At 36.2% G+C, this 14,444-nt stretch overlaps 1 protein-coding gene across 13 annotated transcripts in view; it reads left to right on the forward strand.

Moving 5' to 3' along the window:
- Positions 1–14,444, forward strand: part of LOC150093031 (terminal uridylyltransferase 4-like) — a 621,373-nt gene that overhangs the window by 194,528 nt on the left and 412,401 nt on the right. For all 13 annotated transcript variants that reach the window (XM_090413455.1, XM_090413456.1, XM_090413454.1 and 10 more), the window contains one exon: positions 14,151–14,364. In XM_090413455.1, coding sequence (XP_090269581.1) covers positions 14,151–14,364 — 214 coding nt within the window. The remainder of the gene's footprint in view (positions 1–14,150; positions 14,365–14,444) is intronic.

The raw sequence follows: 14,444 nt of genomic DNA on the forward strand, positions 1-14,444 counted from the left end.
TTTCTGTTTATCATGTGGGATAGCTTTTTTTTTTTTGACATTATTCTAATGTAAGAGTGCACCAGTGTTTTGTTCTATCACCCATCTTTTTTTATATATAAATGATTGGCCATTCCTGAATGCGTTTAGTATTAGGAGTCTTGAAAAACTAATAAGGTATGAGACCTAACACAGAAAGTCAGGGAAACTAAATTATAAAGGGAGAAATGGTGAGAACGTGAGTGTAAGAGTGACAATGTTATATAACTGTGTTAATTATGGGATGGGCTTTATCATGGAAATGTTGACAAGGAGAAAACGATTTCGACTTTGTGTTCATCCAGTTCGGACCCATCAAATGCGTGCAAAGATGTCTACATGTATTAGGCACCAGAGAAGAATAGAGATCTGCAAGTTGTCCAACTGTGCCATGCAGATTGCAGTCAAGAGTATACAAAAGAACATGCAGGTAGATTATTATGTCTGTACACGAATGCTAGGAGTATCAGAAACAGAGGGGTTGAGTTTGTTGCCTTGGTCAATATGTTGAGACTTCAGATTGTAGGCATTAGTGAGACCTGGCTACCAGAATCAGACATACTGACTGGCATTGAGTGTAAACGGTATAGTATTTTTAGGAAGGATAGAGAGGATAGGAGAGGAGGGAGCATGCTGCTAATGATACTAAAACAATATTTCATGTGGCAGTGAGTTTGAAGCCATCTGGTGTGAGGTGGAATCTAACAAGATCAATTACATAGTGGGGTGTTGTTGCAGACCTGGTGGATCGGTTGCTAGTGATGAAGAAATGCATCACCAAATAGAAAAGATGAGCAGGAAAAGAGTAATCATAATGGGAGACTTTAATTATCCAAATTTTGATTGGATACCAGTAGAATCTCATGAGAAGAATGAAAATGAATTTATTGAGCTGTTGCAGGACAAGTTCCTCAAGCTGCATTTGACAGAAGGAACTCGAGGTCAGATAGTGTAAGATTTGATTATAGTATCAGAGGGTGTTTCAGTTAAAGACGTAACTGTTCTGCCTCCAGTTGGTGACAGTAATCATGCGATACTCACTTGGGAATTGACTGAGTTTATGAATATTCCATTCAGAAAAGGTTACATGCTGAACTACAAAGCAGGAAATTATGATTAACTGAGGAGTATACTAAGTTCAGCGGAGGATCAGTGGCTGGATGGGAAGAATATCAACAGTGCATCAGAAGCATTCAAACAATATTTAAACAATGTGATATCAGAATGTGTTCCAAGAATTCAAAGAATGGTGTCAAATGATGTCTAATCTTATTAAGCAAGAAATTTGTAAGAAAAGGATGATGCTGAAGGAATACCATGATGGATGATGTCCGTTATGAAAATTAGAAGAAACTGATGAGGCTAGGGATCTTGGAGTGTTAGTAGATAGCAAGTTGAAGTTCAGGGGACATGTAGCAAAAATTGCAAATACATCTCAAAAGATAATTGCAATGCTGAAACAAACATTCACATGTAAAAATAAGGATGTCATTTGGCCTCTTTACAAGGCCTTGATAAGAACTCACTTGGACTATTGTGGCAGGTCTGGTTTCTGTTGTGATTCTGATATATTGGAGAGAGTGCAAAGGAGAGTGTTAAAAATGATATCAGGATTGTGGAATACCGAAGACTGATTGAGAATTTGTAGACTGCAGACACTAGCAAACAGGAGAAAGAGGTGTGATATGATTCAAACTTACAAACTTCTGAAAGGGTCATACAGAATTTCAGTTGATGGAATTTTTCAATTTAGGGAGGTGGGGAAAGGACAAGAGGGCATTCTTGGAAGCTGAGAATGAATGCTGCTAAGAAAGGGATGAGGGCTAGATTTTTCTCTCATAGGGTTGTGCATGATTGGAATGGATTGCCATTAGATGTTGTGAGTGTAAGCAGTGTTGAATGAATTCAAGAATAAGTATGATAGTGTTGTGCCCCCTTTCTTATAAATTCTTATATCTCTATATCAAGCCCTTAAAAGTGATGTCTCTTCTACGTGGTTCACGTGGTATCTCTATCACACAAAGAAATAGCCTCAGGGTAGAGCCAAAATTCAATGTGACAGAGTCCTCAAAACATTACCTCTCTTAAAATCCCAAGAAATTTGTATTTTTAGATTGCGCCACTTGGAATTATTAGATTAAAGATAATAACTCAATCAAGAAGTAAGTTAGAAGATATACTCATGTGACCTAGGGTTGCAATCAGAGCCTTAACCTTACTCAATTAAATTCCTGCTCAGATCCGTAATAAGTTTCACAAGCGGTGCATTGAATTCGGTACACAGACTCATATTTAGTTAATTTCAAGCAAGGTTTATTAGCTTCTAAAATTACAGTTTACATACATGAGCAATCATCACTCTAAATAGACACATTCTAATCTAAATCAATTAAATAGCTAAACTTCATCAGGTATGATCTCTAAAATTAATTTTCCTCAAGTAATTCACGCACAAGTTAATAATTCTTTAACATCTAGATCACTACTAAATTCCATTAATTAATTTCTATACTAACAACTGGTAACTTTAAGCATTCTTCAATATACAAATATTCAGATTCACTTAATTACTATTCACTCATGACTTCCCATAAAACATAGTTTTCTTCAGATAATTCATGCAAGTTAATAATTCTTTAACATGTATCGTTTGGCTATCCCCGAACCAGCACCAGGCTAAACCTTCACTACTCGAGGAAATCCGAGAACTCCACATGACGAAACAAACCAAGAGAGTGCGTTGACAGGTTCCTAACCCTTTTATATGTTCACCCTATCGGAAAAAAAACAAAACTTCGCTGTTCATCCGGCACCTCGATTTCTTGTCACATGACCTCACAACGTCCGTTCTCTCCTGCTTGTTTATTTACCCCATGTGCCAAGCACCCGACCGCTTGGGGCAACAGACTGCTCCCTCCCCCCGAACTTCGAGCTCATTTTTATTTTTCTTTTATAAGTTATTCTTACATTGAATTTAATATCAGCACAAAACCATAACTCTCTTAATTTACACTTTATCTCTGGCAACTATGCTTTATACATATTTATCTAAATTCCCTTTTTTTTTCTATTATAAAATCCTCCTTGAGCTGATTAATTATCTCTTTCTTCTTAAATTAATGTATTCAGTATTTTCTAAATTTCACAGTGATACCTACTTAGAAACAAGCATGTTTACTTAATTATTTTTCCAGGATTTTTACTTCTTTGCTCATTATACCATGATAAGTGGAAATTTAACATTCTTAACTTATCAGGGTATAACAATAGTTGGTGTGTGTAGTATGTGGCCTCCCTTTCTCTTAATAATAATAATAATAATAATAAATTCACCTCAGCACCTACTTACCTATAGTTTTGTTGATTGTATTACCCTCAATTCCTCCTACCTATTCAAGAAACCTTGCAGTGCTCGAACATTGCAAGCTTCAAAACCTTCAACACCCAGTATTTTAACACTGATCTTACCATTTATCAATGGCATGAAGCAACCATGTCATCTTTAGTGCTATTGAAATGTTCTACAAGTTTGTACATGAAATCACTTCATGACTGAGCTACTCGTATCGAGGCTTCACATCAATTGCCTTAGTATCCCATAATGCAATGCTCATATCATTGCATTTAAACCAAGAATATAATTTCTTGGCATCTTTAATTTATATTATCAAATAGTAAGTTGGTGTGCAAATTGCAGAGGATGAGAATGGATAGATTGGTGATTCGCACTCTGAACATACCAGCAAGTTGTGTATAATAGAGCAGTGTCTCAAAAAAGGAGGGTAACTAGTGGTGTGCCTTGAGGTTTTGTTCTTGGACTCTTGCTGTTTTGTTTGTTTGTAAATGATTTATCATGTGGACTGACTGGAGATCTTCAGTTGTTTGCTGATGATGAAAAGTTGGAGAGAATTATAAGTAGCACTGCTGATGTTAATTCCCTTCAGGAAGATTTGAATAGACTTTTGACTTGGACAAATTAGTGTTTCTATAATTTAAATATATTAATAAGTGCAAGATGTTGCATTTGGGGTGAAGAAACATAAGGTCGTAAACTATATTAGTGATGCTGCACTGCAGGAAGTGGATGAGATTTGAGATCTGAGAGTGATGGTTGACAGTAGACTGAAGTTTAGAGGTATATTGCAAGTGTTGCAAAGACTGCACATCGTAGTGCTTCCATGATAAGAAGTACACTAATCTGTCAGGATAAGGAGGTGACTGTGCCGTGTATTAAGCATCATTAAGAAGACTACACGTGGACTGTTGCTCAGATTTGGTCACCTGGTTTTCATTGTAAATTATATATTTAGTTTAATCCTTGATCCAAGTGTAAGCAAACAAAGTTTGCACCTGAAGTATCTTCAGGACTGGGCTACTTGTATATAGAGGCTAATGATTTCACATCAATTGCCTTAGTATCCCATAATGCAATGCACATATCCTTACGGACATATATGGAAAGGGCCACTACCCAGACCAGTTTCAACCTTTATATAGGTCTCATTAATGGGAGCCAGACCCAGAAGTGATAACAAAGTTAAAGTAATGCTGAAGCCATATTTCCGTATACAAGTAGTCAAAAGGTATCACACCTTATTACTAAAATAATCTGGATTAGAGATAGATGTTGAAGTTTTCCCACTTGGTTATACTATAAATTAAAGATGCCAAGAAATTATATTCGTGGTTTAAATGCAATGATATGTGCATTGCAATATGGTATACTAAGGCAATTGATGTGAAGCCTCTATACACGTAGCTCAGTCATGAAGTGACTTCATGTACAAACTTGAAGAGTATTTCAATAGCACAAAAGATGACAAGGTTGCTTCATGCCATTGATAAATGGTAAGATCAGTGTTAATATACTGGGTGTTGAAGGTCTTGAGGCATGCAATGTTCAAGCACTGCAAGGTTTTTCTTGAATAGGTAGGAGGAATTGAGGGTAATACAATCAACAAAACTATAGGTAGGTGCCGAGGTGAATTTATGTTATTTATTATTATTGTTATTATTATTAAGAGAAAATGAGGCGATATGCTACATGCACCAGCTATCATACTTATTTTTTGAATTCATTTACACTGCTTACACTCACAACAAATCAAAGGATTAGTTTAATTCTTCCAGTTGGTTAGACTATAAATTATATATTTAGTTTAATCTTTTATCCAAGTGTAAGCAAATAAAGTTTGCATCTGAAGTATCTTCAGGACTGGGGCAACTCGTGACAAAGGTGGCAGTTATATATTTAGTTTAATCCTTTATCCAAGTGTAAGCAAATAAAGTTTGCACCTGAAGCATCTTCAGGACTGGTGACAACTCTTGACAAAGTATAATGCTATGCATTATGGGAAGGGTCACTATCCAGACCAGTTTTGACCTTTATTGAGGTCTCTTCAGTGGGAGCCAGACCCAGAGGTAATACCAAGGTCTGCAAGGAGATGTGCTTTGCATTATGGGATACTAAGGCAAGCGATGTGAAGTTTGTCCACGTTTATCACAAGTTGCCCCAGTCTTGAAGATACTTCAGGTGCAAACTTTGTTTGCTTACACTTGGATAAAGGATTAAACTAAATATATAATTTATAGTCTAACCAAGTGGAAAAAAACTTCCAACGTGGTTTTCATTGCGATGTGGAAATATTGGAGAAGGTCCAGCGATGACTGACTAATACAATATCAGGACTCTGAAATGTTGGCTATGGGAAGAGGCTGAAGGAATGTGGATTGCAGAGTTTGGTGGATAGGAGGGAAAGAGGTGATATGATAGAGGCATTTAAGTAGTGAGGGAATTTTATCATATTAATACAGATGGATTATAGAATGAGTAGGAGGTGAGAAGGAAAGAACCAGATGCCATCTGCGTAAAAGTGTTGTGAAAAAGAATTTGTGGAATAGATTTTTTTACATAGAGAATTGTGGGTGAATAGAACACATTACTGGAATATGTTATTAATGTAATTCAGGGAGTATTAAGGATTTTAAGATTCCCTATGACAAACATATTGTCAGTTGAACAAATCTCCAACGATGAGTCTGCTAACTCCAGGATGTAATAATAATAGAAATAAATATTTCTGCTTTTTAACATTTTATGAAATGCACATTAAACTGTATTTACATACCGCACTCTTAAATAAGCTAATAATACACATTGTTGGATATTGTTTGTTAACTAACATTGTCTGATAACTGGTCTCCAGTATTTTCTTTATGACATGTAGCATTTCTGCTCTTGTTATTTGTAACCTAGACATAAATAGTCTAGGTTACAAATAGACTCTAATATCTCAGAACTTCAATATGTATTTGTTGCACACGTTCAGTTTATGGATTGACTGGATCATAGCTATATTACATTATATCTCATCTAACAAGCTTGTACCACAGGATTTTTAAATATAATGTGATATCTAGTTTAGCTGAAAAATACAGTGAAATCAAACTTAAAAACTAAAAACAGTTCTGTTAAAACTCTATTTAAATTTTTGCATATGTGAGTACATACATACTTTATTCACAATAAGATACAACGTGAAAAGGGAAAAGAGATTTATATTAAAAATTAAATATTGCAAATTATGGTCTTCCAAGTCTGTCTATCTTGAGCTAACTGGTAGATGTCAGATGGAGTTTTGCCGTTCAGCCTACTGATGGTTTCACATATATATTGCCAAAATTGTTTGCATGGTCTTCCTCTACTGCGTTTGCCATCTTCTGGTTTGCAGGATGAGGGATTCCAAAAAGGACGAGACTTCAGGATGTCTGAGTTGATGCCCAAGCCACCTGAGTTGTAGTTTTTTGACTATACTGACAAGTGGTTCTTACTTAGCCAGATTTAGCACAGCAGAGTTAGTGATGCTATCCATCCAAGTGTATCCAAGGATCAGTCTGAGACATGTAGTTCCAAAGGAGTTAATTAAATCTGTAGTTTTTTTGGTGCTTATTGTCCAGGTTTGAGAACCATACAAGAAGATGGATCTATTAGTTGCATGGTATAGTCTTAATTTTGTCTTTAATGATACTAATGATGATTTCCAGATGGGGCGGAGTTTGTTATGGAAGACTAGAGCCAGCTGTTTATATTTTCTGATATCATTTTCTGTATTGCTAATGTACGATCCAAGGTATTGAAAATCCTTTACTCTTTCTAAGGGTTTATTGTTGATATGAAGTATAAAGTTTTCACAACCTATTGAGAATAATTTGGACTTTTGGATGTTGATCTGCAGACCAATAAGTTTAGCCTGTGCCTCTAGTAGACTGAGATGTTTTTGTGCATTTGTTGGTTCTGTATCAATGAGTACAGCATCATCAGCAAAGCTAAGATCAGTTACTTGCATGGTGTGGGTGGATGTTTTAATGTTAAAACCAAGATCTTCTGTGTTGATGGTCTGGAAGATGTAGTCCAAGCATATTAAAAACAAATAAGGTGCTAGTACGTCACCTTGCAGGACTCCTGTTTTCACTGGAAATGATTCAAATGTTTCTGTTTTAAAGATTACTGTAGCATTGTAATCTTTATAAGGCACTGAGATTGCTTGTATGAGTTTTGAGGGTAGACCATAGCTGAGTATTTTAAACATTGCTTCTCTATTAATGGAGTCAAAGGCTTTTTTGAAGTCTATAAAGGTTAAAATGAGTAGTAAGTTTTTATCACGTGAACCTTCTATTGCTACATTTCTACTGATGCAATGTATCTGTTCTATTGTACATCGTTTTTTTAAAAATCCAGCTTGATTTTTTCTTAAAAGTGGTGTTAAGTAAGGTTCTATTCTATTGAGTATCATCCTGTTGTAGATTTTGACTATGGTTGATAGCAAAGTAATACCTCTATAGTTATCCGTTCAATTAAGACTGCCCTTTTTGGTATAGAGGCAATAAGGCTTTGTTTCCATTGTTGAGGTATTATTCCAGTGTTTAAAGCTTGATTCATTATGGCAAGGAGATTGGAATATGTGTTATACCCAGCATTTTTGAAAGCTTCTGCTCTAATTCCTTCACTCCCTGGGGACTTTCCTGCTTTGGTTTGATCTATTGCTATTTTTGGATCCTTTTCAGTGAGGTCTTCACAATTTATTGGTAGAGTGGTGGTTAGATTCAGGTCCGCTAGCTGACTTGAATGTTGGGGATTATCAACATTCAGTAATTCTTGAAAGTAGTTTCTCCATTCTTTCATCAAGTTCGAATTTACTGATAGCTGGTCTGAAATGTTCTTGTCCTAACAATGAAAAAAAAAACGAATTTATAATTTCCAAATTATTTTTATTTTTCAACATAATCTCCCTTAAGACTAATACATTTATTCCAGTGATACTCAATCGCCATTATCCCGTCCCTGTAGTGGTTCTCAGTAAGATCTGCAAAATATTCCTCTACAGCTGCAATCACTTCTAGATTCGAAGAAAAATGCTGACCAGTGAGGAAAAGTTTTAGTTTTGGGAAGAGGTAGAAGTCAGTGGGAGCCAAATATGGGGAATAGGGTGGATGTTCCAACAATTCATAGCACAGACCCTTAATTTTCCCATTGCTCAAACACCTTTGTGGGTAGGTGCATTGTTCTGATGAAAGATAATTTTTCTTCTGCAAACCGGGTCTTTTCTCACGAATTTTTTCATCTAGTTTGATTAAAAGATCAGAATAATATTCCTCTGTTATTGTTTTACCCTTTTCAAGATTGGCAAAGGTGCCCAGGGAATGGAAGGAAGGTAAGATAGTGCCATTGCATAAGGGTGGTAACAGACTAGAAGTGTCTAATTATAGGCCAGTCTGTGTGTCATCAGTAGTTGTTAAGATCTTGGAGAAAGTAGTGAGGGACCGTGTACAGCATTGGGCAGATGAGGGTAATGTTATCTGTGAGAATCAACATGGATTTGTGAAAGGACGCTCTTGTTTTAGCAATATGCTAGCCTTTTATAATAAAGTTACAAGAGCATTAGATTAGGGAAAGGCATATACTGCAATTTTCTTAGACTTGGCGAAGGCATTTGACAGGGTGCCACATGATAAGCTGATATTTAAGTTGCAGCACATGGGTCTGGATGTCAGATTGGTCAACTGGATTCAGGATTGGCTGTCTGATAGGTATCAGAGAGTTGTGTATGGTGGAGCAGTTTCCAGGAGGCAGACGGTTACAAGTGGGGTCCCACAGGGCTCAGTACTAGGACCTATATTGTTTAACCTTTATATCAATGACATAGCCAGTGGATTGCAGGGGGATATTCAGTTGTTTGCGGATGATGCGAAGCTGGGAAGGATTATTAGTAATAGCGCAGATGTGGTAGCCCTGCAAGAGGATTTAAATAAGCTAGATAGATGGGCAAATGAATGGGGGTGTCAGTTTAATGCAGCAAAATGTAAGGTCTTGAGGTTTGGGAAACATCGATGGGATGCTGCATACTCTATGGGAGGAGTTATACTGGAGGAAGTAGGGGAGACAAGAGATCTGGGGTTGATGATTGATAGAAACCTGAAGTTTAGGGGACATATTGCAAAGGTGGTGAAGGTAACACAGAGGATTGCTGCTATTATGAGAAGGACACTGACCTGCAGAGATAAGAGGGTTATCATTCCGTTGTATAAGTCTCTGATCAGACCACACTTGGACTATTGTTCTCAGATTTGGTCCCCAGGATTTGAAGGGGATAAATTAACTGTGGAAAGGATACAAAGACGGATGACAAAGATGGTTTCAGGACTGTACAAGGATAGTTATGAGGATCGGCTGAGAGAATGTGGACTGCAGAGTTTGGCGGATAGAAGAAGGAGAGGTGATATGATTGAGACTTTTAAACTGTTGAGAGGTGGTTACAGGGTTGACACTGGGGAGTTCTTTCGCTTGGTTGATCAGCGGGAAGGAGTGATGACAAGAGGCCATCCCTGGAAGTTACGAAAGGAAACTGTGAGCAAGAGGGTAAGGAGTGGTTTCTTTGTGTGGAGGGCGGTTGAGCCGTGGAATGCATTGCCTGATGGAGTGGTGGGAGCGAGAACGGTCAGTGACTTTAAAGAGTGGTATGATAAACTTTGTGTTTCTCAGGGGGGGACCTCCCCTCAATGAGTCTTGACAGACTTTATGTCTTAGGAAGGACCTCCCTCGATGAGTCTTTTGACTCCTTGGAGGCCTGAATAATAATAATAATAATAATAAAAAATGCCTTTAGCATCCCAAAACACCAATGCCATGACCTTTCCTGCTGATGGAACCTACTTTGTCCTCTTTGGCACTGAACATCCGGCTTCTCTCTACTGTTTTGACTGCTGTTTGGATTCTGGTGTGTAATGGTGAATCCAGCTCTCATCCATAGTAATAAATCGATGCACAAAATCAGTTTTATTTTTGTTAAAATGCTCTAAGCACTGTTCCGAGTGTGCATTTTGATCTACTGAGTACCCATCTTACGCAAAGCTTTTTCATTTGCAATTCTTCATGCAAAATATATCCTACACTTTCTTTTGAAATGCCTATAGTCTCAGCAATTTCACGCACTTTGACTCGCCGATCATCCAACACCATATCGTGCACTTGATCAATGATTTCTAGTGGTGTTACACTTTTTGGACATCCTTCATGTGGATCATCTTCAAGGCTGGTACAGCCAAGTTTAAACTCGGCAACCCATTTCTTAATTGTCAAAAACGAAAGAGAAGAGTGTCCATACATTTTTATGAACTTCGAATGAATTTCTTTTGGTGTTAAGCCTTCTTTTACAAAGAATTTTATAACCACACGATACTCAATTTTATCTATTTCAAGGGTTACAGACAACACTTTTGCTTCAGACAGCTGTATAAAATAAACTACCTGAGAGAACCACTTGCAGTTTCACATGGATGCTTATGTGCCAACTTAGAAAAAAAAATCTTGCTGATAGTGTTGCCATCTATGGTCAAGGCCGAGAACTTTTCAGACCACCCTCATGAATATGTATCAGTAGCGTCCCCTTTTCATTTAGGTCGGATGTGCTGTCATGTGGATTATGCAATCCACACTACAAAATTCATGTCAGTTTGATCATATGATTGCATTTTTAATGATGTATGAAAGTTTTAAGAGTGTATAACACATCAGCACTCATCTTAATTGATCCAAATGCAGTTCATTGTAGGATAACTTTGAATACTTTAATTTATCAGTTAATATAATTTTAAATATGGAAAGCATAAAGGTTAAATGAACAATAGCTATGTTTCACATGCCCTGTTTATGTAAGCACAAAGGGTTTACTTTTCGTGGTGAGATTAGATTATTATTGACAAATGCTAGCGCGAGACATGGATAATTTGAATTTTGAAATGATTTTTAAATACAGCCATGTAATATGCACAGAAATAAGAAAAAGTAATCACTTGGGAAATTATTATTTTTCCAGATTGAACCAAAGGAAGACTGAAATAACTTGTTTTACTTATTTATACACAAGTTCCAACCTCCTTAGACTATAATCATACAATCCATGAAAGCTCTAGCAGAAAACAGAACATCAGTAGATCATGAACACTATTTCCCATTGTAAACATGGACAAAAAGTTATAAATTATTTATAGAAAATTATATATTAGAAACTTCTCTATATTGATGTTCTAGACATGTCAGCTCACACTGCAAAATAGATGAAACTCAGAAAACAAAAATAGCAACTCATGACAAATGACAACATTTAAGTGGATTGGTTGACACAATAAACAATCACAGCCACTGATTTCTGGGTGCTGTTTTCTCAGCTCACACCCTGCCTTTCCTTCTGGGTGGTTTAAAACCACTGGAACATTAAGAATTTGATCCGGTGAACCATCTATACGTCTGTTCAAAGGTCTCAAAGGTGTCTGTATTTGTTATCACAGACCCAGGCTATTAATGAGAATGTGATGCAATGTTTATGTGTTGAAAAATCTCCTCTTCACAAAGCATTAGTATATTGTGTTTCATTTTAGGAATCATGCAAAGCTAGGAAACAGTTAGAGGGGTGGTCTCTAACAGGAATAAATACAAAAATATAATATTGGTGATATTGTTATTTCTGTGGTACCGCACGCCCATAATATATGCCACTGATATGTGTGTGTGTGTGTGTATATATATATATATTACACTATTTAAGACTTGATGATTTAAGAATAATGATTAATGAATTAGAATGGATTTTCTTCGAAATAAGCTTTCTTAACAAATCTCAAACACACTATACAGTGCTGCTAAAAATGAAAAGCTATTACTTTAGCTAGGAACGCAATGTCTGACAGTGTTTTTTTGCATATGAGTATCTTTTCTTCAAATTATTGATTATTCCTTTTCTAGACATGCTCAGACTGAACAGAAGTCATTCTCAAATAGTTTTCAAAAGATTCTGGATTTTCCATGGCCAGTTATTTTTGCACACAATATCATGCGCTAGGAGAATAACATCGTAAAATCCATTGTTTAGTCCATTAATCATTGTTTCTTTTTAAGTTTTGCACAAAGTTTTTTTTATTTAAACAAATTATTTACACACACACACACACACACACACCCCTCCTCTGTTTCCATCAGATCTATAACTGAATCAAACTGAATTGGCAAATAACATACATTTTTGAGTTTTGATTTGGTCAAAAGAAATCAGCTGTTGAATTGCTACTTTTTAAAATAATCGCTCCCTCATTTAAGAAGTTGTAAAACCTAGAGCAGTAGCATAGCACTTCCATGTACAAAGAAGTAAAAAAAACTGTTAAGGAAAAAGAAAGAACTTGTTGATGTTTTCCTTGAACATTTGGAGGTTTTAGTCCTTGGAGAAAACATTAAAAGGAAGGCTGTTTCAAAGAACAAAATCAGATGAAATGGAAAAGAAGAAAGTGAAGTTAGGTCAGCAAATTAAAAAAAGCTGAACTGTATGTGGACACTAACCAGCAGCTTCTTGTGTTATTGTTAATGGCATAGAAAAATGACAGCTATTTTGCCAAAAATCCATAATAAATACACCCATAGAAAAGGCATAAGAGACATCTAGGAGAAAGTGATTGGAGTGAATCAGTGTGTGTGTGTGTGTGTGTGTGTGTGTGTGTGTGAGTGAGAGAGAGAGAGAGAGAGAGATCATCATTTAACCAGATCGACAATGTTAATCTAGTTCCAAACTGATGGAAGTATAATTATTGTATTTGCCGGCATATAAGACGCACCCCCTTTTTTGTACCCAATTTTTAGGAAAAAAACTTTATTACTGAATATTAGAATAAATTTACAGTATTTCAAATATAAAGTAATTAGTAGGTCTACTTTCAACAAATACCCAATCTAACTAGGAAAGAGTACCCACCTTTTAATCTTCTTCATCATAACCTAAAAATTCATCTCCAGACCTAAATGAAGAGACACTTAAAACCTTCTAAATCAGAATCTGAATCCTCATGCAACAAATCGTCCTCTGTGCCATCCAATGCATTACTAATGCCACACTTCTTAAATCATTTAACCACTGTCTTAGTTTTCACATCATCCCATGAAGCTTTGACCCACTCACAAATGTACGAAATGCTAGGCTTCTTCCTGATGGCGTAACCTCAAAATCTGAAGACTGCATCCAGCTGTTCCACTTCTCCTTCATAAATCCCTTAAATGGTTTATTAATACAGACATCTAAAGGTTGAAGCTGACTAGTAGACCTCCTGGAATTACAGCTAACTGAGTTTTCAATTCCTTGAGTTTATTTTTAACATCTTCTGTTCTGTGAGAACGAAACTGATCCCATAGTAGCAGGGCAGGCTTCTAAAGCAGTCCGCCAGGTCGCCTAAATCCAATTTTATCTATCCATAACTTCATTCCTCTTCCATCCATCCAACCTTTTGATCCACTGAAATCTACGTAACTGGAATGCTCTCACACACTGCAAGGAAGCAAGAAAGAAATCTTGTGATTGGGAACAGAGAAAATGTCCGGAAATGAAAGTAGTAAAAAACAGAGTATCAGCTTATAAGATGCACTCTGTTTTTCAGACCTATTTTCAAAGAAAAAAGTGCGTCTTATACACTGGCAAATACGGTATTTCTGTTCCATACATGAAAAAATTTTTTTTTTATAATTACTGTATTTGACTGTTTTGTAAAGCTTGTCGACTTGTTTATGTGACATTATATGCTGTTCTTAATATTTTTAGGAAGGTGAGGACAACAATGAAGAAAATGGTGATACCAGTGTAAAGTCATTTGAATGTATGTCCTATGCTTTGCCATCATTATATAATGAACAAATAAAGAAAATTGAATTGTTGTTAAAATCACAAGTTCAAAGAAAAAGAGTTTCAAAGGAGGATTTAAAATATAGTCAGGAAATAACAAAATGGCTAAATCACAAACTAAGCAGGTTTAAAGGTAATTATAAATATATGTTACTCTAGCACTTTTATTTTTGAGAGGTTGAGTAACTTTTAGTATGTTAGTATCATGAATGG

The sequence above is a fragment of the Typopeltis vanoorti genome, chromosome 24 (genome assembly GCF_054136105.1).
Source record: "Typopeltis vanoorti isolate ZY-2024b chromosome 24, IOZ_Tvanoo_1.0, whole genome shotgun sequence".
NCBI classification, from domain to species: domain Eukaryota; kingdom Metazoa; phylum Arthropoda; class Arachnida; order Uropygi; family Thelyphonidae; genus Typopeltis; species Typopeltis vanoorti.